This window comes from Vipera ursinii (assembly GCF_947247035.1).
Source record: "Vipera ursinii genome assembly, chromosome: 1".
NCBI classification, from domain to species: Eukaryota; Metazoa; Chordata; class Lepidosauria; order Squamata; family Viperidae; genus Vipera; species Vipera ursinii.
The window spans coordinates 107,350,741-107,371,117 of NC_139512.1; the positions used below are offsets into that span (position 1 = coordinate 107,350,741).

The following is a 20,377-nucleotide window of genomic DNA, read 5'->3' on the forward strand; positions in this document are numbered from 1 at the left end:
GAGGGTAGAGCGGGGGTGGGTGAGGTGGGGTGGGGGAGTAGATCACAGGCAAGGTGATGGGTTGGGCAGTTTTTTGGTCACTCGATGTCTAAAAGGTTCGCCATCACTGCAATAGAAGACAGTAAGAAAGATGAGAAAGATGAGAAAAAGAGAAGGATAATAGCAATATAGCCCCACTACATGGGGGGCAGGGTTAGGGTTGGGGTTAGTCTTCATTGTGGCAGAATTATAGTGAAGCAGGGAACCTGACTCTCAAGCAATTCTGTTGCACACGCTAGTAAATATGTCTGCATATAAATGAGTATAGATGTGTGCTTGTGTGTCCACCTCACAATCTTTCTGATGACGAATTTTCAGATCCTGCCACTGCTATTCCAAGTAACTTTACATCTGATGAGACTCAGATGTTTTCTGGGAAGGTCTTGTATTATTTTTATGCCGGAGACAAAAGAGGCCAGGTTTCCAAAAGCTGAGTTTCACTTACTCGCTTATAATCAGCTGGCACAAAGGTGATGGAAAACTGCAGGGTGTTGGTGTTGGTGTAGACTCCACTCGTGTAGTTGGCACCGTTGTGCTGCTTGTAGGAGGTCGTGTTGGCTCCACCTGACAGTAGGGCTTATTGATATCGGGCACTTGCCAGTAGATAGCCATTTCTGAGCAGGAGTCAGCTTTCTGTCCATTGGGCTTGCGACAATCATCTGACCGGTCATTTGAACAACTCCCTAGGAATAAAAAGAGGCGAATCACAAGCAGGCTAAAAATGCAAGTTTTATGAATATTCAGCATGCCCACTTGGAATGACATTTGGATGGTGGAATGGATTTCCTGTTTCAATAATAAGAAACAATGATATCACACACACACACACACACACACACACACACACACACCTATCCAATGTAAATGATGGCTCTGAGTCTTTGTGTCTGTGTGTTTGTGTGTGGATCTGCTTTATATCAAGTGTCAGCATCTAGCCTTCACGGTTTGTCCGACACCTAAACTGGATCAGATTTAATTAGAAACTAGATGGCAGAACACCTAGGAATTCCAATGCTATTTGTTACTGGAAAAGTGAGAAATACCCAGGAAAAACTTGTGAGAAGCCATTTCCATAAGACTTTTTAACCAGTCTGCATGAATGAAAAGCCAAGTTCACCTTGAAGACATATTTATTTCTGAAACTGAATCAAGCTAGCTAGATCTAGGTATCAGCAACTTTGAATTCTTTTATAAATGGAAATACAAGGAGTCTGAAAGACAAATATTCTGACCCTTTTTATTTTGTTATTGATTTCCGCAATAATGGGCATGTTCACATATTAATTCATTTCTTTTGAAGATACTGCGTTGGAGAGAAAGTGCTGAAATATTTTGTTTAATTTTATGACTTACCACACTGTCCCTCTGTGTTGTGTTGAAAGAGTTCATGAGGAAGCATAATAAAGAAGGTGAAACCATTGAAGGAAACAAAACCACTGATGGCAGGGATTTCAATCGTCATAGTAACACCATTACTAGTAGCCACAATGCCATCTTTGACAAAGCCCTCTGGGACAGAGTCATTGCCGAAAAAGATCTAGAAACAGCAGGATAAAGTAGATTGAAGAGCAAACTGCAATGTAAATCTGAGCAATTTACCTTACGCCATTTTAATGCATTTTAGTTCAGTCGCTTCTGTAATACTTATGTTCTGCTGCACTTTTAAAAAAAAATTAAAAAATAATTTGTCTGTTGTAACCTGCCTTTTCCCCAAAGTACTGTTCAAGCTAACATTCAAACAATAGCAATAATAATATTTCGACTGCAAAAAACCACTTCATTCGGAACTGTGCATATACTGAGATGTTACCTTAACAGCTCTTAGGTCCTTGGTTAGGACTTGAACAACAATAATAAGCTGACCACAGTGATGTCCTCGGACAAGCGCTGTCTCTTCGGCTTTGAAACGGAGATGAGCGCCAGCCCCTAGAGTTGGAAACGACTAGCACGCATGTGCGGGGGAACCTTTACCTTTACCTTATATGTGTGTCCAGTGCTATTTGTAAGAAAAAAGGTGCCGGAACTCACATCTTGTTAATCTTTTATTAAAAAAAATTATATATTCAGTTCTTAGGACCGGTGGTTGAGAAGTAATTAGTATTTTTTTTTCATTTTAAAATTTGGGGTCACACTTTTAAACTAAAAAATAAAAAAAGATTTTAAATTCACCAACATTTTTTTTAAAAAAAAGAAATTATTTACCTTTCGCACATAGTCAATCACTGTACACGCACCCACACATGTGAATTGTGTAAAAAACATAACTGCCACCGCCTGCACTAAGCACTCGGCGTGCAACCACACGACCAGTCACAAGCCGAGCAGTGCCAGAAGCCGAGCAGTGCCATCACAACTACAGCAGATGAAGTATGCATGCATCGGACTCGACACACAAGCAGCCCACATGCACCATTTTAAATGATTTTGCCGCCGACCTGCTATGCTCGACAGGGCGACTCAAGTCCACGTGGACCAAATATCAAATGTTCAAAAGTTACTTTTAAAACTTGAAAAATCCGTCGAAAAAAGGTGCCGGAACTCTGTTCCGGTGTGTTCTATGACAAAAAAACAAAACAAAAAACAAAACACTACACACACACATGTATATGTATGTGTATATATACGTTTTCCCCATATGTGTGTTTCTCCACTTGTATGATACAATGATGTCCAGCTGCTTGAAGCTGCAACAATACATAATTGGCAATAAAAAAAATAATTCCCTGAGTATAAATGCAGCTAGCTGAACTGTTCAGGCTTGCAGCTTCTGAAGGCACATAATCAGTGGGCAACTAGAATGTGAAGGGCTGGAGGTATGAATGCTCTTCTATCCCTATCAAACATATTTTCCAAAGGGCAGTATAGTGATTTGGTAGATTTCCTTTTACATGGGAAATGGCTTCAGTTTAAAAAGGTGCTTAGTTGTAGCCTGGACTTAGCTATTACAACACTTTCTGTTCCACCCTTCCATCACAATGTGGCTTTGTGAGTCATGCGGAAACTTCTAATTCTCCCAAGGTCTGGCCTAATGGCATTGTTTCTAGGAAGATATTTATCTAAACTTTATGACATTTATCTATGAGGGGAAACATCACACCATAAATAAACATTCGCTCAAGATTAAAGTCAGAGTAGTTGGTCTGTCCTAAAGATAGTACAACATTTTTTAAAAAAAACACACAAATATTTTTCTCATGATAACTATATGATTCAAGAAGTATTTTGCAATATTGTCCTACTGTAACTATTGCTTTCTCTATTTGCTTGAAACAATATTATTTTTAAAACCTATGTCACATTACCTTGTTAACTCTCACTCCTTCATGCATTACACTAGTTAGTCGGACTTCCATAGAGTTGTAATATATAATTAGGGATCTGGAACAGGATTGATTAACAGCTACATCGCAGAAGGCATTGTCAAGCAAAATACGGAGGTTTCCATATTTATTCACAATCTCTTTCACCAAGATATAAGTGCAATTGCCATGGAAAGTATAAGAAGTGCCGTCAAAAGTCATAAAGTTGTAATGGTCCCAGCCCTTACAGATACCTATAAGAAAATGTATTTTTTAAAAAATTACAAAGGTGCACATTTAGAAATCTTAACAAAGGATACTTAATTCACCACTGAAAGAATTAGTAACCATGATATTTGAAGGACTATAGAGCATTCTTGTAATCATTAAAAAGAGTGAATGTCATAACTTGGATAATGTTATAGGTGATATATATAAATGCATGTACAGTATATTACATGCATATTACATAAAATTAAAATATACATATTTTTTCTTCCAGAAATCAGAGCTGGAATGCTACAAATAATTGCATAAAGGAGGTGGCGTTAAACCTGGCAGAGCTTACTCCTTTGTAAATATGAATATTATATTGTAATCTATTTTGCTTACATTCACACTCATAGCGTTCTATGCAACCATCTTTATCTACTATTTTCTTTGGTTCGAGTCCACTGGCACAGACTATCTTCTCAGCTTGAGGGATTGGCACCACAACAATTCGGTTGTTCCCTTCACATGTAGCTTTAGTGCAATTATTAAACATCCATGTTTCATTAAACTGGGGGGCAAACAAGAGAAAATTACTCTAAAATTATTGACCTCATTAAAAACAATGAAAGAAAGAGTTAAGGTCAATTAGGAATCAATGTGGAACAATCTTATTTGGGGACAAATGGGGATCTTTCCAATGTGGAGCAATAATACCATTTGGGAAACAAAGAGTGCCAACAGGGAGCAGTTAGTTGATTTTGTTTGGCCTCATAAGATTGCTTAGTAACTGTATGAGTAACTACTAAGAAATCCTAGGTCTTTAAACTAGACTGGAAAAAGAATAGAAAAAAAATCACTACAAAAATGCAATGGCAAGTTATATCCATATTGTTGCCGGGAAAATTGCACGAATGTGTCCAGGAAGACACTATGAGTTGAGTAAAAGAAGACATCCTCTGCATATACAGATCTCTATTCAACCTTCTGTTTCAAGGACTATGAAAGACCCTCAAGAGCTATGTTAATGAAGACGGGGCTAAAATAAAGGCCTGAGTGTAAAGGAAGAGCCACTGTTGATAGTTGTGTCCACCCAAGGACTGTAACACAATAGAGAAGAGCATTGAGTGCTGTGCCAATAACCTCATCCTTCTTTCTCTTTCTGGATGATATAGTTGTTGGCAATGCACTCTTTGGAATGCTGACATCTCTGTCAGTGTCTGTCACTGGATGGAATGCTGCTTGCTGCAAATGCTAAAACAGATCAATGGGAATAGTGGTTCTAAAGCAGATCACCCTTTAAGAAAGCGAGACCAACAGGAATCTGGAGAACACAAGACTTCGTTTTATGGATCCACGCTCAAAATAAGGAAAAAAAATTACAGCTGGGAATTTGAACATGGGCCTCCACATCCTATGGCCAACATTTGTTGTTTTTCTTTTCAAAGAGACTTGCAGGAGGTCCTTTCTTGTGTTCAAACTGTTTTTACAGCTTATATGACAATTTACATTTTGTCTTCCAGGCAAACAGTAGAAGTGGTCAGAGAGGGCTTTGGGAGCTACAAGGAAGGTGTTTGGCAACGATCACCCCAGATTTAAACCTCCAATATTTGTTTTACTGAAGGCAAACTTTTAGAGATTTGTGCTCTGTTAGTTTAAATTGCCTATGCAAGTCATGTAAATATAATGCTTTATCCCAATTAATGGACAATTGTATCAGGAGTGCATGAAAAAAATCACATTACCTTTCTAGGTGGATCCGCATCAGGGCAATCTGGTACAGGAGTTGGGGAAATAGCTTTCTCAGTTCTTGGAGTTGAGTAAGTGTGTAGTTCAGTTGCTGGAGTAAAAGTTGTAGAAGGAATAGGTAATGGTCCTGAGGTTATAATTGATGGGTGAGGAGTTGTTGTAGGGCACAATACTGGATACCTCTTAATTTCACAGTTTTCATCACAGATTGCAATAAAACGGCATCCAGAACTATCAGTTCTATTATATATTATTTTCCCTGTTTAAAAGAATCAATAAATTAAAAAGCAGCATGCACAAATGCTATAAACCAAAACACATAATTAAATGTTAAATGCATGTGTAATTCAAACATTATATTTTTGATTGCAACATGTCATTCTAATCAAGTTTATGCAGAAGTAAATCTGCATAAGCATCAAAGAAGTTATCATTAAATGTGATTCAGGATGTGTTCTTTGAACATAAGCTCATTGATTTTATGGTGTGTTACACCGAAAAAAACTGTGGATGGTATTATGGCCTTTGTGATTTATAATGAGCAAGTGTCAGTTCCCGGGGGGGGGGGGGAAGGAGAGAGAGAGAGAGAGAGAGAGAGAGAGAGAGAGAGAGAGAGAGAGAGAGAGAGAGAGAGGATCAATAACCATTCCTTTCATTGTCTATCCCCAATAATAATTTATTCCATCCCATTGCAAAATTTCGTGAAACTAAAGGAGAATAAGAGACTATATGAAAGCCAAAATCTATAGTTTTAAAATATTAAGCAAAATTATTAATACTTAATATTATTAATAATATTAATTATTAAGACAAAAGGTAGGTTCCTCATCAGGATATAAAACAATGCAGTCTCTAGGAAAAATACACATCAAAATGCACATGTTAAGAAAAATGTTCACAAAAATTATACAAACTGGTAGAATAAGAAAAATGTCTGAAAACAGAGTTTAAACTCTTGTCCATCTCAAACCCAAGGAACCCGGAAAGGCACTGGACTCATAATTCAAGTGCTTGGGAGCAGAGTGGCAAAGTATATGTTGCTCTCCCCGTAAAAGGAATGACTGAAGTATGGTAAGTTTCTAAGGATCAATATCCTTAAATAAAACATTCAGACTAGGAACTGATGCTTTCCGATTCATCATGGAAAAAAAAGTTAAATGCCTGAATAAATGAAAACATTTTCACTAGCACCCCCAGATTAAATAGTCAGAAACTATAGAGTACTTATGTGGAAGGATGAGCTCCAATTACATGTACAGTCAAAGGAATTTTTGAATGAAACTCACCAGGAGAAAATAAAGAATCAGGAGTTCCGGATACATGGCAGAAACATGGAGTTACTCTGCTTAAAGTAGTTGCTAGTGTGGAGCCTTATATTGAGAAAGACACAAAATATAACATAGAAATAACCAAATGATATGAGATTGATACCAACTGGAATTGTACTACCAAACTTTAATACTGTTCTTCATAAATTATGGCAAGAAAAAACTCCCTACCCCTACAAAAATCACAGTTAACTCAAAAATTCTGCAACTACATTCAGGACCACAGCATTATGCTTAGGAGAATGATTCACCACTGACTATCTCAGAACTATATTTACTGAAATACTGTCAGAAAACATCCAGGTGGAGGCCACATATAGTAGTATGAATTAAACGAACCAGAATGAAGAAGTTGTTTCCTTAAAACATGGGGGAGAATGAAATTTCCAATTAAAATAGATAACTTGCTACCACAGGAAAGCACTTTGATAAATGTGTATTGAAATATCTTGCTGAGAACATGTAAAATAATAATAGAGATTACATGATACACTGCTTTTTTGGTTACTGTTGGCAGTGGAATAAAAAGAGTTGTAGTTGTTTGCTTACCAGTTGTTACTGCTGTACTTGTGGATACCAGGGGTGTGCTTGGACTGATGGTCGATGCAGTGGAGATAATTCCAGAGGTGACTGGTCGTGTTGATGGTGGAGTAGGAAGGGTTGTGGTTGTTTGCTTTCCTGTTGTTACTGCTGTACTTGTGGATACTAGAGGTGTACTTGGACTGGTGGTCGATGCAGTGGAGATAATTCCAGAGGTGACTAGTCGTGTTGAGGGTGGAGTGGGAAGGGTAGTGGTTGTTTGCTTTCCTGTTGTTATTCTGGCAGTGGTCGAGACGAGTGTTGACAATGGAGTAGAAATGGTAGTAGTTGTTTGATTTCCTGTTGTTACTGCTGTACTTGTGGCTACTAGGGGTGTGCTTGGACTGGTGGTCGATGCCGTGGAGATAATTCCAGAGGTGATTGGTCGTGTTGATGGTGGAGTAGGAAGGGTTGTGGTTGTTTGCTTTCCTGTTGTTACTGCTGTACTTGTGGATACAAGAGGTGTGCTTGGACTGGTGGTCGATGCAGTGGAGGTAATTCCAGAGGTGACTAGTCGTGTTGATGGTGGAGAGGGAAGGGCAGTGGTTGTTTGCTTTCCTGTTGTTATTCTGGCAGTAGTTGAGACAAGTGTTGACAATGGAGTAGAAATGGTAGTAGTTGTTTGCTTTCCTGTTGTTACTGCTGTACTTGTGGATACTAGAGGTGTGCTTGGACTGGTGGTCGATGCAGTGGAGATAATTCCAGAGGTCACTAGTCGTGTTGATGGTGGAGAGGGAAGGGCAGTGGTTGTTTGCTTTCCTGTTGTTATTCTGGCAGTAGTTGAGACAAGTGTTGACAATGGAGTAGAAATGGTAGTAGTTGTTTGCTTTCCTGTTGTTACTGCTGTACTTGTGGATACTAGGGGTGTGCTTGGACTGGTGGTCGATGCAGTGGAGATAATTCCAGAGGTGATTGGTCGTGTTGATGGTGGAGTAGGAAGGGTTGTGGTTGTTTGCTTTCCTGTTGTTACTGCTGTACTTGTGGATACTAGAGGTGTGCTTGGACTGATGGTCGATGCAGTGGAGATAATTCCAGAGGTGACTAGTCGTGTTGATGGTGGAGAAGGAACGGCAGTGGTTGTTTGCTTTCCTGTTGTTATTCTGGCAGTAGTTGAGACAAGTGTTGACAATGGAGTAGAAATGGTAGTAGTTGTTTGCTTTCCTGTTGTTACTGCTGTACTTGTGGATACTAGGGGTGTGCTTGGACTGGTGGTCGATGCAGTGGAGATAATTCCAGAGGTGATTGGTCGTGTTGATGGTGGAGTAGGAAGGGTTGTGGTTGTTTGCTTTCCTGTTGTTATTCTGGCAGTAGTCGAGACAAGTGTTGACAATGGAGTAGAAATGGTTGTAGTTGTTTGCTTTCCTGTTGTTACTGCTGTACTTGTGCTTATCAGGGGTGTGCTTGGACTGGTGGTCGATGCAGTGGAGATAATTCCAGAGGTGACTAGTCGTGTTGATGGTGGAGTAGGAAGGGTTGTGGTTGTTTGCTTTCCTGTTGTTACTGCTGTACTTGTGCTTACCAGGGGTGTGCTTTGCCTGGTGGTCAGTATTGTCTGTGGTAGGGTGGATGCACTGGATGTTGTGGAAGTGTAAGGCATTTTGGCTGATGTAGGTTTGGCAGTTACTGCTGTTGTGACTGTTTGGCAATGGCTATAATCACAACACAGGAATTGCACCTCGTAGTTGACACATTTATATGGTTTCTTTTTCTGTTTTTCATGTTTGCACACTAGTCCAACCTCTACATTGCACTGGAAATTCTGTTCAGGGGCAGGATTCTTAGTGTGTGCGTAGTCCTTTGCCTGGCATTTAATGTCTTTGGGATGGTCACAAACCAGTCCACGTGCTCGTATGTCTTCCAAGCGCTCAAAATCACCATCAGGGCTCGTGTTTGGATTGTGGTCATCAAACCATTGAGTCCATTGGCATTTTGGTTGGCAAGATGTGGATGTGGGCTGAATTGAACTTAGTGTAGAAGGCTGGGATGTAGGACGAGTGGTCACAATAACAAGTGGAGTGCTAGACTGAGGTATGTAAGGAGGTGATCTTTTTGTTTGGGTAGATGGCATTGTCTCTGCATTGGTAGTAGTAATAGGCATTGTTGTAGTGGAAAGAAGAGTTGACAATGGAGTAGAAAGAGTTGTGGTTATCTGCTTTCTTGTAGTTACTTCTGCATTTGTGGACAACGAGGTGGTCCTTTGGGTGACGGTTGGAGCAGTGGAGATAATTCCAGATGTGACTAGTCGTGTTGATGGTGGAGTAGGAAGGGTTGTGGTTGTTTGCTTTCCTGTTGTTACTGCTGTACTTGTGCTTACCAGGGGTGTGCTTTGCCTGGTGGTCAATATTGTTTGTGGTAGGGTGGATGCACTGGATGTTGTGGAAGTGTAAGGCATTTTGGCTGATGTAGGTTTGGCAGTTACTGCTGTTGTGACTGTTTGGCAATGGCTATAATCACAGCACAGGAATTGCACCTCGTAGTTGACACATTTATATGGTTTCTTTTTCTGTTTTTCATGTTTGCACACTAGTCCAACCTCTACATTGCACTGGAAATTCTGTTCAGGGGCAGGATTCTTAGTGTGTGCGTAGTCCTTTGCCTGGCATTTAATGTCTTTGGGATGGTCACAAACCAGTCCACGTGCTCGTATGTCTTCCAAGCGCTCAAAATCACCATCAGGGCTCGTGTTTGGATTGTGGTCATCAAACCATTGGGTCCATTGGCATTTTGGTTGGCAAGATGTGGATGTGGGCTGAATTGAACTTAGTGTAGAAGGCTGGGACGTAGGACGAGTGGTCACAATAACAAGTGGAGTGCTAGACTGAGGTATGTAAGGAGGTGATCTTTTTGTTTGGGTAGATGGCATTGTCTCTGCAGTGGTAGTAGTAATAGGCATTGTTGTTGTGGACAGAAAAGTTGACAATGGAGTAGAAAGAGTTGTGGTTATCTGCTTTCTTGTAGTTACTTCTGCATTTGTGGACAACGAGGTGGTCCTTTGGGTGACAGTTGATGCAGTGGAGATAATTCCAGATGTGACTAGTTGTGTTGATGGTGGAGTAGGAAGGGTTGTGGTTGTTTGTTTTCCTGTTGTTACTGGTGTACTTGTACTTACCAGGGGTGTGCTTTGCCTGGTGGTCAATATTGTGTGTGGTAGGGTGGATGCACTGGATGTTGTGGAAGTGTAAGGCATTTTGGCTGATGTAGGTTTGGCAGTTACTGCTGTTGTGACTGTTTGGCAATGGCTATAATCACAACACAGGAATTGCACCTCGTAGTTGACACATTTATATGGTTTCTTTTTCTGTTTTTCATGTTTGCACACTAGTCCAACCTCTACATTGCACTGGAAATTCTGCTCAGGGGCAGGATTCCTAGTGTGTGCATAGTCCTTTGCCTGGCATTTAATGTCTTTGGGATGGTCACAAACCAGTCCACGTGCTCGTATGTCTTCCAAGCGCTCAAAATCACCATCAGGGCTTGTGTTTGGATTGTGGTCATCAAACCATTGGGTCCATTGGCATTTAGGTTGGCAAGATGTGGATATGGGCTGAATTGAACTTAGTGTAGAAGGTTGGGATGTAGGACGAGTGGTCACAATAACAGTAACTGGTGTTGTTCCTGCAGTAGTCTTAGTAGCAGATGTTGATGTCAATGGACCACATGGTTCAAAATTGCAGCAGAAGAATCTGACCTCAAAATTGTAGCAAATTGGTGGATTCTGATCCTTGTTATTGCAGATCAAACCATCAGTTGGTGTGCATGTTACATTTTGATTGAGAGAATGCAATGTTTCATCGGGATGTTCTTTTGCTCTGCATTCCACTTTATCTGGATGTTTGCAAAGATTATGTCCTTTGGCTCTTATGTTTTCTGGTGTTTCATACTCTCCATTGGTAATTTCATATGATGGATAGCTAAGGTCATACCAACCCATCCATCTACAAACTTTATGCACACACATTGTTGTTCTTGTTGGAGTTGATTCTGTAACAGAAAACATAATTGTTTCAATAATGTTTATCAAAAACCCCTCCTTTTGAGGAGCAGACTTCTTTTGCCTATTGCATAATTTATTATCTAATTGTAGATACTTTTTTTTTTAAAAAAGCAGTACTCTTTGTTATGCTTGTAACTTTAAGGAAAGAAAATATCAAATATCTTTATGTACAGGTAGTCCTCGACTTATAACAGTTCATTTGGTGACTGTTTTCAGTATGATATTACTGAAAAAAGAGACTTATGACCATTTTTCACACTTAATATTGGTGCAGCATCCCCATGGTCACGTGATTTACATTTGAATGCTTGACAACTGACTCACATTTATGACGGTTGCAGTGTCCCAGAGTCATGTGATCCCCTTTTGCAAACTTTTGACAAGCAAATCAGTGAGGAAACCAGAATCACTTAACAATCATTTTACTCATTTAAGAACTGCAGTGATTCACTTAACAAATGTGGTGATAAAAGTTCTAAAATGGGGCAAAACTCACTTAACCAATTTCTCATTTAGCAGCATACATTCGTAAGTCATAAGTTTACCTGTATATCTTTTTTTATTTTAGATATAGAGGCATGTAATAAAGCCAAGCAACTCTTGTACTGTAGTTCTCATAATCATATTTTCCTTTGCTTTGGGAAATATATTATTATTATTATTATTATTATTATTATTATTATTATTATTATTATTATTATTGATGAAATTGGAAGTGGATGCAAATTCCTCTTTTCATTTATTCTTGTCCTGTCCTGATTCAAATAGCAGACTGTAGAAACTTTGTATACAATTGTTGGATTGCTCTATCGTTAGCTTTTCTCCTTTTTTTAAAAATATAGCTGGTGATATTTTTTTTACATCTTTTATTTTTAAAAAAATGAATAAACAGAAAGAAATTAATATATCAATTTTGTTAAGATTCGAAAATCTTTTTCAGTCAATGCATTCAAAATATCAAATTTAATATGTCTCTGGTGAGAATTGACCCAGCCTGTCTATAATGTCACATTGTGACATTAACCAATAATTGTTTGTTTGCAGATAGATAATAAATGAACTACAGCAGGAAGGCTACCTGCTGCAGACTATGAGATCAGTGTCACGATTTCTTGTACTTAACGGATGGGACATGTGTTATTGAGGATATAAGCACCGTTCACCTCTTTCTCCCTCTGCATGGAAGGGTATAATCTCAACGGGTTTTGGTCTTCTCTGCAAATTTCTATTCTTTTTTACATTCAGCCTGATACTTTCTGTTTCCAGAGGTCGGAACATACTATACAGAAAGAAGTCGATTAATTTCTGCAAAATTCAGTATTCCATCATTGGAGGAAGAAGATTCCTCCTACTCTCAAGATACTTGCAGTGTAGTTTATTTGGGGCCTTTAGGGTTTTGCAAATAACTAATGATTGTATTCACTTTGAAGTTATTCATGTAGATCTAGTGGGGCTGATTCCCATTTCAGTTCATTTATAGTCTTTGCCAGTTTCTCATGTCTTCTAGATGTATTGGGCAAGTATATTGGAAAGGGATCAATGTCAAAAAAGCTGGTGTTAAATCCAGACTATGGAGTGAAATACCTGTTCCACTTGATGTTGTGAATTCAAATGGTGGTTTTGTGGTAGTTCCAGCACATTGGTAGACTTCTCTATTGATTGTTCCATTGACGCCACAAATTGCAGTCATACACGAACCCAAGCCATCCGTGGTATTGTAAATGACTTGCTTGTAGTTATACCTCTTTCCTTCGTAGTAGCAGTAGCAAGCTGCATTTAGAAAATAAGAATGTGTAGCTAGACAAAGTTGTATCAAACTATTATAGCACTATTAATAAATCTTTTCAAGTTACCTTTAATATCATATTCGCAGCTAATAATGCCTTCACTGGTACATTTACTGTAAGAAACAACAATGACATATGATTCATTAAAAACATGTTCCAATTTATTTCCTACTAAATTCCACTGAATAGCTTTGCTTGCATATGCCTCAAATAGGAACATTCTTTTAAATACCTCTGGTTTACAATGAATATCTTATAGAAAGTGTTATGCTGAAATACAGTTCTCTAGCAACTGAAAAAAAGGGTATAATAATAACTTTAGCATTTTGGTTCTCTAAAAAGCACCCAGGTTTGAGACCTGAGTGCTATGGGAAGGGGTGAGCTCCCATTACTTCTCCCAGCTCCTGCCCACCTTAGCAGTTTGAAAGTATGCAAATGCAAGTAGATTAATAGGTACCACTTCAGTGGGAAGGTAACAGCTTTCTGTGAGCCTATGGCATACAGCCATGCTGGCTACATGACCACAGAAAATGTCTATGGACAATGCTAGCTCCCTTGGCCAAGAAACAGAGATGAGCGCTATGTCCTAAAGTCAGAGATGAGTGGTCAGGGAAACCTTTAACTTTTATGCAGCTATTAGCTTAAAGAACAAGCATCAATCACTACAATTTATTTTTGGAAGAATTGAAATTTATGTAAATTACTTTAGGAAATATTATTAAGCATACGTATGGTATAGATATTAATATACTGTAGAGTGTGTATGATTTCTTCCTTCCTCTCCTCCTCTCTTTCTGTGGGTATGTGTACGTGTGTGTGTGTGTGTGTGTGTGTGTACACATTAGATTAATATATAGAAGGAATTATTTTAAGAAACAGGGGGAAGACCTGCTAAAAGATAATGCTCAGATAAAAGAAACCTGAGTTCTGGATACGACTGTAACTTGAGAAAGTGACTCATGTAAGACCCTCCTTATTTTCATGAATATGAAGGGAGGGAGGGAGGGAAAAAGCAGATTCAGGTTTACAGTATTTTGTTTCTTGTATCCTTCTAATAAAAGTAGATTTAATCTATGTGAATTGATTTCCTAGTGTGGTCTACCCTGAAGAGCTGACACTACTATACACCCCATTGCTGTACCTATCCCCATAGAGACAATTTATGTAAACTCCCATGATGTTCATTCCTATTCTATATCTTGTTTTTATTAACTGGATGATCAGTCATGCAGATGATATCTTGATATTTATTTAAGGAAATAATAAGCTTTTGTCTACCATATTGGCTAATAAAATTGTACATATGGATATAAAGAATTCATGAACCTTTCTTGTCAGTAAAGAATATGCTGTGTCAGACTTTGACCAGACCACTGGAAGGAACAAAAAGATGGTAGAGATTCAAAGCCACAGGCCTTGAGAAAACAGTTTTATTATAGTTACTAAAGACACCATTAAGATAAACAAAACCATCCACTGCAAATGATAAGACTCACACCATCCAATAGACCCAAACTGCAACATCTAGGTGTCATTTCCCCTCAGTGGGCTTCATCATGGAATAATGGATGTTTGCTTCTCAGCAAGACAAGCAGGTGACACCTGTGTATTGCAATTGTACTAGCCACATGTGTCTACATGACATGGTCAAAAAAGTCAAGGTGGTAGCATTGTAATGTGATGAAACTTTGAACACGCTACATTGGCTACCATCTTATCTTTTAAGGTATGTTTTAGGTATATTGCATATACAAAATGAGCAGAGCTTCACTTGCACCATTGTGGTTGCCATCTTGACTATTTTGATCATACTCCATGGATAATCCTTTTAGTTATTTAGACTTAAGTTGAAAGTTTCAGGCTCCTTGTTTCTGAGTTTGTTTATTCTAACTTATACATGGTAGAATTAAATAAGTGGGATCTTATTTACCCCTCTAATGTTGAATTAGAACACTAATTCTTATATATATAATAACATATATAACATTATTATATATATTATTATATATAACCGTGGTGGCGAATCTATGGCACATGTGTCACAGGTGGCACGCAGAGCCCTCTGGGCATGCACGCTGTTGCCCCAGTCCTAGGCCTTCAGTCCTGTCCATGAGCAACCTACATCAATACACATGCAGGGTAAGGTTGCCGTGCCCACCCCCGCCTCCCCAAACATTTTTTTAAACTAACCTGCCTTTCAGCTGCATTCCGTTTCTCCGCTTGCTTCTCAGCCTTCACTGCGTGTTTCTGGGTCTATCGATAAAAAAAAAAAGTTTCATCAGACTTTCTAACTTCTCGCGAGATCTCAAGAAGTTAGAAAGTCTGATGGAACTTTTTTTTTACTGATAGTCCCAGAAACACGCGGTGAAGGCTGAGAAGCGAACAGAGAAATGGAATGCAGCTGAAAGGCAGGTTAATAAAACAATGCTTGGGGGAGGTGAGGTCATCTGGGCAGGGGCGGGCACAGAAACCTTACCCTGCATGGTGGCAGGAGGGTGGGGCGCATGCCCTTCCCATGCCAGGCCAGCCCCTGCAGCTGTGGGGCAACCGTGCTGGGTAGCAGTGGGCAGGATGTTGAGGTGGGGGCCGGAAGGCCAACCAAAGCAGCAGTTGGAGCACCAGAGGCTCAGGGAGGGTGCTGAAGTGGGAGATTGGACCATTGGCAAGAGCAACGTGTTTGAGTGGAAAGTGGCCTCAAAACAAGTGGGGCAGGTAAGGAAAGAAATCCTTGCTCTGCCCAGAAATTGCCTTTCTTTCCTTACCAGAAGATGGTAGAGGACAGGAAGGCCTGGAGGAACGTTGTCCATAGGGTCGCGATGAGTCAGACACGACTTCGCAGCTAACAACAACAACCTTACCAGCTCCTTCACAATCCACCGCCGCCGCTGCATGCAAGGAAACAAAGAAAGTTTTTTTTGGGGGGGAAAAGGTCAATCAATCAATTCCAGATTCTCGTGACAGATTGCAAAGTTGGAATTGATTGATTGATTATTCCCCCCCCCAAAAAAAACTTTATTTCTTTGCACACAGCAGTGGCAGCGGATTGTAAAGGAGTAACAGCACGGGGTTGAAAGTCAGGTAAGGAAAGAAAGGCAATTTCTGGGAGGAGCAAGGATTTCTTTCCTTACCTGCCCCACTTGTTCTGAGGCTGCTTTCCACTCAGATGTGTTGCTCTTGCCAATGGCCTGACCACCCACTTCAGTGCCCTCCCTCCCCGAGCCTCTGGTGCTCCACCTGCTGCTTTGGTAGTTCTGTAGGCAGAGCTGCGAAGTTCTCTTCTCTAACAGAGAAGATAACTTCACAGCTCTGCCTACAGAGCCACCAAAGCTGTAGCTGAATGGACGGGTGAGGGGGAAACCTACCCCACTTGTTCCATGGCTGTTTTTGACCAAGGCACATTGCAGCAGCATTGGGCGCAATACGCGAGGTGGCAAACAGCTGGGTCATGCTGAAACTGGCCGTTTGCTGCCTCCTGCCCAATGCTGCTGCCATGAGGCTGCGGAACAAGTCGGGTGGCAGGAAGAAACCTGTATACTGGTTTCTTACCTCCCCCCGGCTTGTTCTGCAGCCTCATTGCAGCAGCAATGGGTGCGACGCGCGAGGCAGCAAATTGCCACGGCTAGAGGTAAACAGCCACATTGCACCAAAACCAGCCATTTGCCACCTCCTGCCCAATGCCACTGCCAGAAGGCTGCAGAACAAGCTGGGTGGTAGTAAGAAACCGGTATACTGGTTCCTTACCTCTACCTGGCTTGTTCCAGGGCCTCATGGCAGGGGCATTGGGTGCAATGCACGAGGTGGCAAATGGCCATGGCCAGAGGCAAACAGCCATGTCATACCAAAACCGGCTGTTTGCCGCCTCCTGCCCAGTGCCACTGCCATGAAGTGCCCTTCTGGCTCCTGGGATTGGTGCTGGCATCCTTCGTGCTGGGCATCCTTTGCAGTGAGTTTCTGGAAAGATTTGCGATGGAGGTGGGTGCGATGCACAAGGCGGCAAGTTGCTGTGGCCGGAGGCAATCAACCAGATTGTGCTGATACTGGCTGTTTGCACTTTCTGCCCAATGGCCATGAGGCCACGGAACAAGTTGGGTGTCAGGAAGAAACCTGTATACTGGTTCCTTACCTCCATCTGGCTTGTTCCGTGGCCTCATGGCAGCTGCATTGGGTGTGAGGCATGAGGCAGCAAACAGCCATGTCACGCCAAAACCGAGGGGACAGCAGACTGTGGCTGCTGATGGACACAGTTGGCCCCTATGTGCTTACTGTGTGCGGGGGCCGATGGTATCAGGAAGTAGCCGCCCTGGCCCCTGCTTCGCCTTGCCTTGCCCTAATGGCACCCCTGCACTACTCCCTGCCTCGCCTCACTTCACCCCACAGGATGAGCCTCCTGCCCACTGTCCCACCCACCAGAGACCCCCTGGATCTCCCCCAACCCTGCCTGGCTCCCACAGGCATCCCTCCCCACAAGCAGCATCAAGGTGGCCATGCCCAGCCTGGCCACGCCCATCCAGTCTGCCATAACTACTGTAGCCTTGCCCACCCAATTGGCCACACCCACCCAATGGGCCTGGCACCCAATACATAAGTGCGTTTGGCGTTGCAGTTTGGACACTCGGTCTCTAAAAGGTTCGCCATCACTGATATATAATAACACACACATACACACATTTCTTGCTTTATTGTGTGTCTAAAATTAAACTGAAGCTTTTGTTTCTACCAATTAGATTTCTCTAAAAAGAAAATAACCAGCAGCAAGTTGGATGGATTCAGTTACAATAGCAATGGGTACAGCAATGGAAGATTTGAAAGTCCAGGTTAGGGATGCATTATCATTGAAAAAAAATCTATCTTTGTGGTCACTAAGGATCAACAATGCCTTGATAGCACATAGTCAATCAATCATACAAGGAATTAATACATCATTGTAAGTATATGAAAATGAACAGGGTTATTTTGGAGTCATTGCAACATGTATTCTGAATATACCTATTGTACCAAGGCTTGTATTATTACTCACCATGACTGACATATCTCTCCAGTAGTAAAGGTTTCTCCTAACCGATGATAGTTACCCTTATTATCATAACAGCCACAAATGCTAACACATTTCATCTCATCCTCGCTGAAATAAGGCTTATCTCCTGGGCAATGTGGATAGCAGCCTAAGAGGAGGAAAAGGATAAGGGAAAGCCCCCCACAATTACTTGGATGATATTGAATTCAGACAAAGCTAATGATTTACAATCAGCAGCGTTTAAGCTGCTTTGGATCAATTCTAAAACCAAGATTCCACAAATTAGCCTTTTAATAAGTTCTAGTACCTTAAAATTGCTAGACTGTTGTAAAAGGTAAACTGAATAATATTGCTTAATATAGACCTGGGCATTTTATGGTCCCTGGTCCACATCTGGCCTTTTAGCTTTCTCTGTCTGGCCTGCATGAGGTCAATTGGAAATTAGAAATCAAATGTAAATAAGTGTATGCCATGCATGCAATATAACTGCATTGCTTTTACTTTGAAGACTATTGCTATTGTTTTTTTCCCCAATTTGCATATTCGTGTGTGCGTGTGCACACACCTTCATAGCCCTATTGTTTTGGCTCTCCACAACAGTTCCAGTTTAGAATTTGTCCTCCCACTCATTGATTTCTCTGGTATATGTATTTTATAGCTTTGATTAGTTTAATGATCAAATTCTTCCAAATGATATATGGAGGTCTCCTTTTGCTTTTTGGGGGGGGGGCAATTCCCCTTCCGAAATTCTCCTCTTCAACATTCCCCAGTATTCCTGATCATTACTGAGAATTAAAAAGATGGATGAAATAGCGGTGTCTTGCCTTGTTATCAATCCTCTCAATCTGCAACTTGGGGTAGAAGAAAATCGATATTGAAAATAAAGATGCAGAAAGAAAAGGTGAACACTCTATTCAGCTCTGTACACCCATCCAGTTCAAACTCACAAATATTAAAGTAGATGAATCACTAAATCTGATGGTTGATTTTTAGTTCCATGCCTTGGGAGGGTCTTAGAAAGATCAACCACAAATTATTTGAAGCCAAAGACAGAAATGTAATAGATATTAAACAAGGTGACATTCTTCACAGAGTGATAACTTTGACCTACTATGCTATAAATAATCATTGTACTCATATAAGATATTAGCCAGCTATTAAATAGCATATTATATAGCACTAATTGGCATACATATGATAAGAAACATCTTCTCACCTTCCAAGCCAGGTAAATGATAAGCACACCTCCCACTTGGATTCCTACAGGTCTTCATGCAAGGGGCTCCACAAGGTTTGTAGTGCCATTCACATTCACCTTCATTGTTGTAATAGTCACAAAACATGGCTAAGGGAACCAAATGACAACCATTAAGAATCGAATATATCAATCCTGAACAAATGCTACCAATTATGTCATTATAAAAATAATTAGATTTCAACATTTGCATTTTTAATGATTGGAAGATAACCACTCAGCTATGAGATGAGATGGTGCACTAACTTGATTCAAACCTTTGAAATAATTGTCTATCTAGCACAGAGGTGGGGAATGATGGCCCCTTTATGACTTGTGGGCTTCAACTCCCAGAATTCCTGAGCCAGCATCAGGTTTGTCAGTTGTTGATGTAATAAATATCAATAAGAGCACAAATATCTAGATGTTTCCTTCATTGCATTTTTGATATGGCATGGTATAAGAACATTGTCGTACACTCGGGGATGATATGGTCTTCAAGTAGATACTTCACTTTCCAGCTTTGGATTGTCACTGTCCATACAATTATATGTGATACTCACGACAAATTGATGGCGTCCTCCATGATACACATACTCCATGATCACTACATACTTTAGCATATGCAGCTACAGCTGTACAGAAACATTCACAGTCTCCCCCAGTATCACAAGCACAGGAATCGGTCACACAGGCTTCATAGTATTTAGTCGGTTCCACCTAGGAAGAAATGAAACAGATGCTACATCTTTTTGATCTCCTAGTGACAATTCTTTCAAACATTTTTTTTTATTATTTTAATCCCATTTATATCCCGCCCTTCTCCGAAGACTCAGGGCGGCTTACAATCTAAGCACAAATCAAATGTGCTTAGCAATAGCCTTCATTCTATGTATATGCCTGCTTATTAGGGCTTTCGTCCCCCCAAGCGGCATTATTACAAAGTCAGCTTATTGCCCCCAACAATCTGGGTCCTCAAAACATTGTGCAAAACATTGACTAAAGGTGACTAAAATTCATTTGCTAAGTGATGTGGTCATTAACTGAGTCATCACATGATCCGACCCAATTTTATTATCATTTTTTCCAGTTTTTTTTAAGCAAATGATGTGGCTGTTAAATGAATCATGTGGTCATTAAGTGA

General features: G+C 40.4%; 1 protein-coding gene across 1 annotated transcript in view; it reads right to left on the reverse strand.

Moving 5' to 3' along the window:
* The window catches only part of LOC310647397 (mucin-5B-like), a 62,453-nt gene that overhangs the window by 14,279 nt on the left and 27,797 nt on the right, over positions 1 to 20,377 (reverse strand). The window contains exons 25-36 of the mRNA XM_083374630.1: positions 19,797 to 19,953; positions 19,216 to 19,344; positions 18,003 to 18,147; positions 13,052 to 13,098; positions 12,783 to 12,968; positions 7,175 to 11,185; positions 6,584 to 6,667; positions 5,294 to 5,556; positions 3,951 to 4,119; positions 3,342 to 3,592; positions 1,393 to 1,576; positions 485 to 722 (exon numbers count right to left, since the gene is read on the reverse strand). Of these exons, the coding sequence (XP_083230756.1) occupies positions 485 to 722; positions 1,393 to 1,576; positions 3,342 to 3,592; positions 3,951 to 4,119; positions 5,294 to 5,556; positions 6,584 to 6,667; positions 7,175 to 11,185; positions 12,783 to 12,968; positions 13,052 to 13,098; positions 18,003 to 18,147; positions 19,216 to 19,344; positions 19,797 to 19,953 (5,864 nt within the window). The remainder of the gene's footprint in view (positions 1 to 484; positions 723 to 1,392; positions 1,577 to 3,341; positions 3,593 to 3,950; positions 4,120 to 5,293; positions 5,557 to 6,583; positions 6,668 to 7,174; positions 11,186 to 12,782; positions 12,969 to 13,051; positions 13,099 to 18,002; positions 18,148 to 19,215; positions 19,345 to 19,796; positions 19,954 to 20,377) is intronic.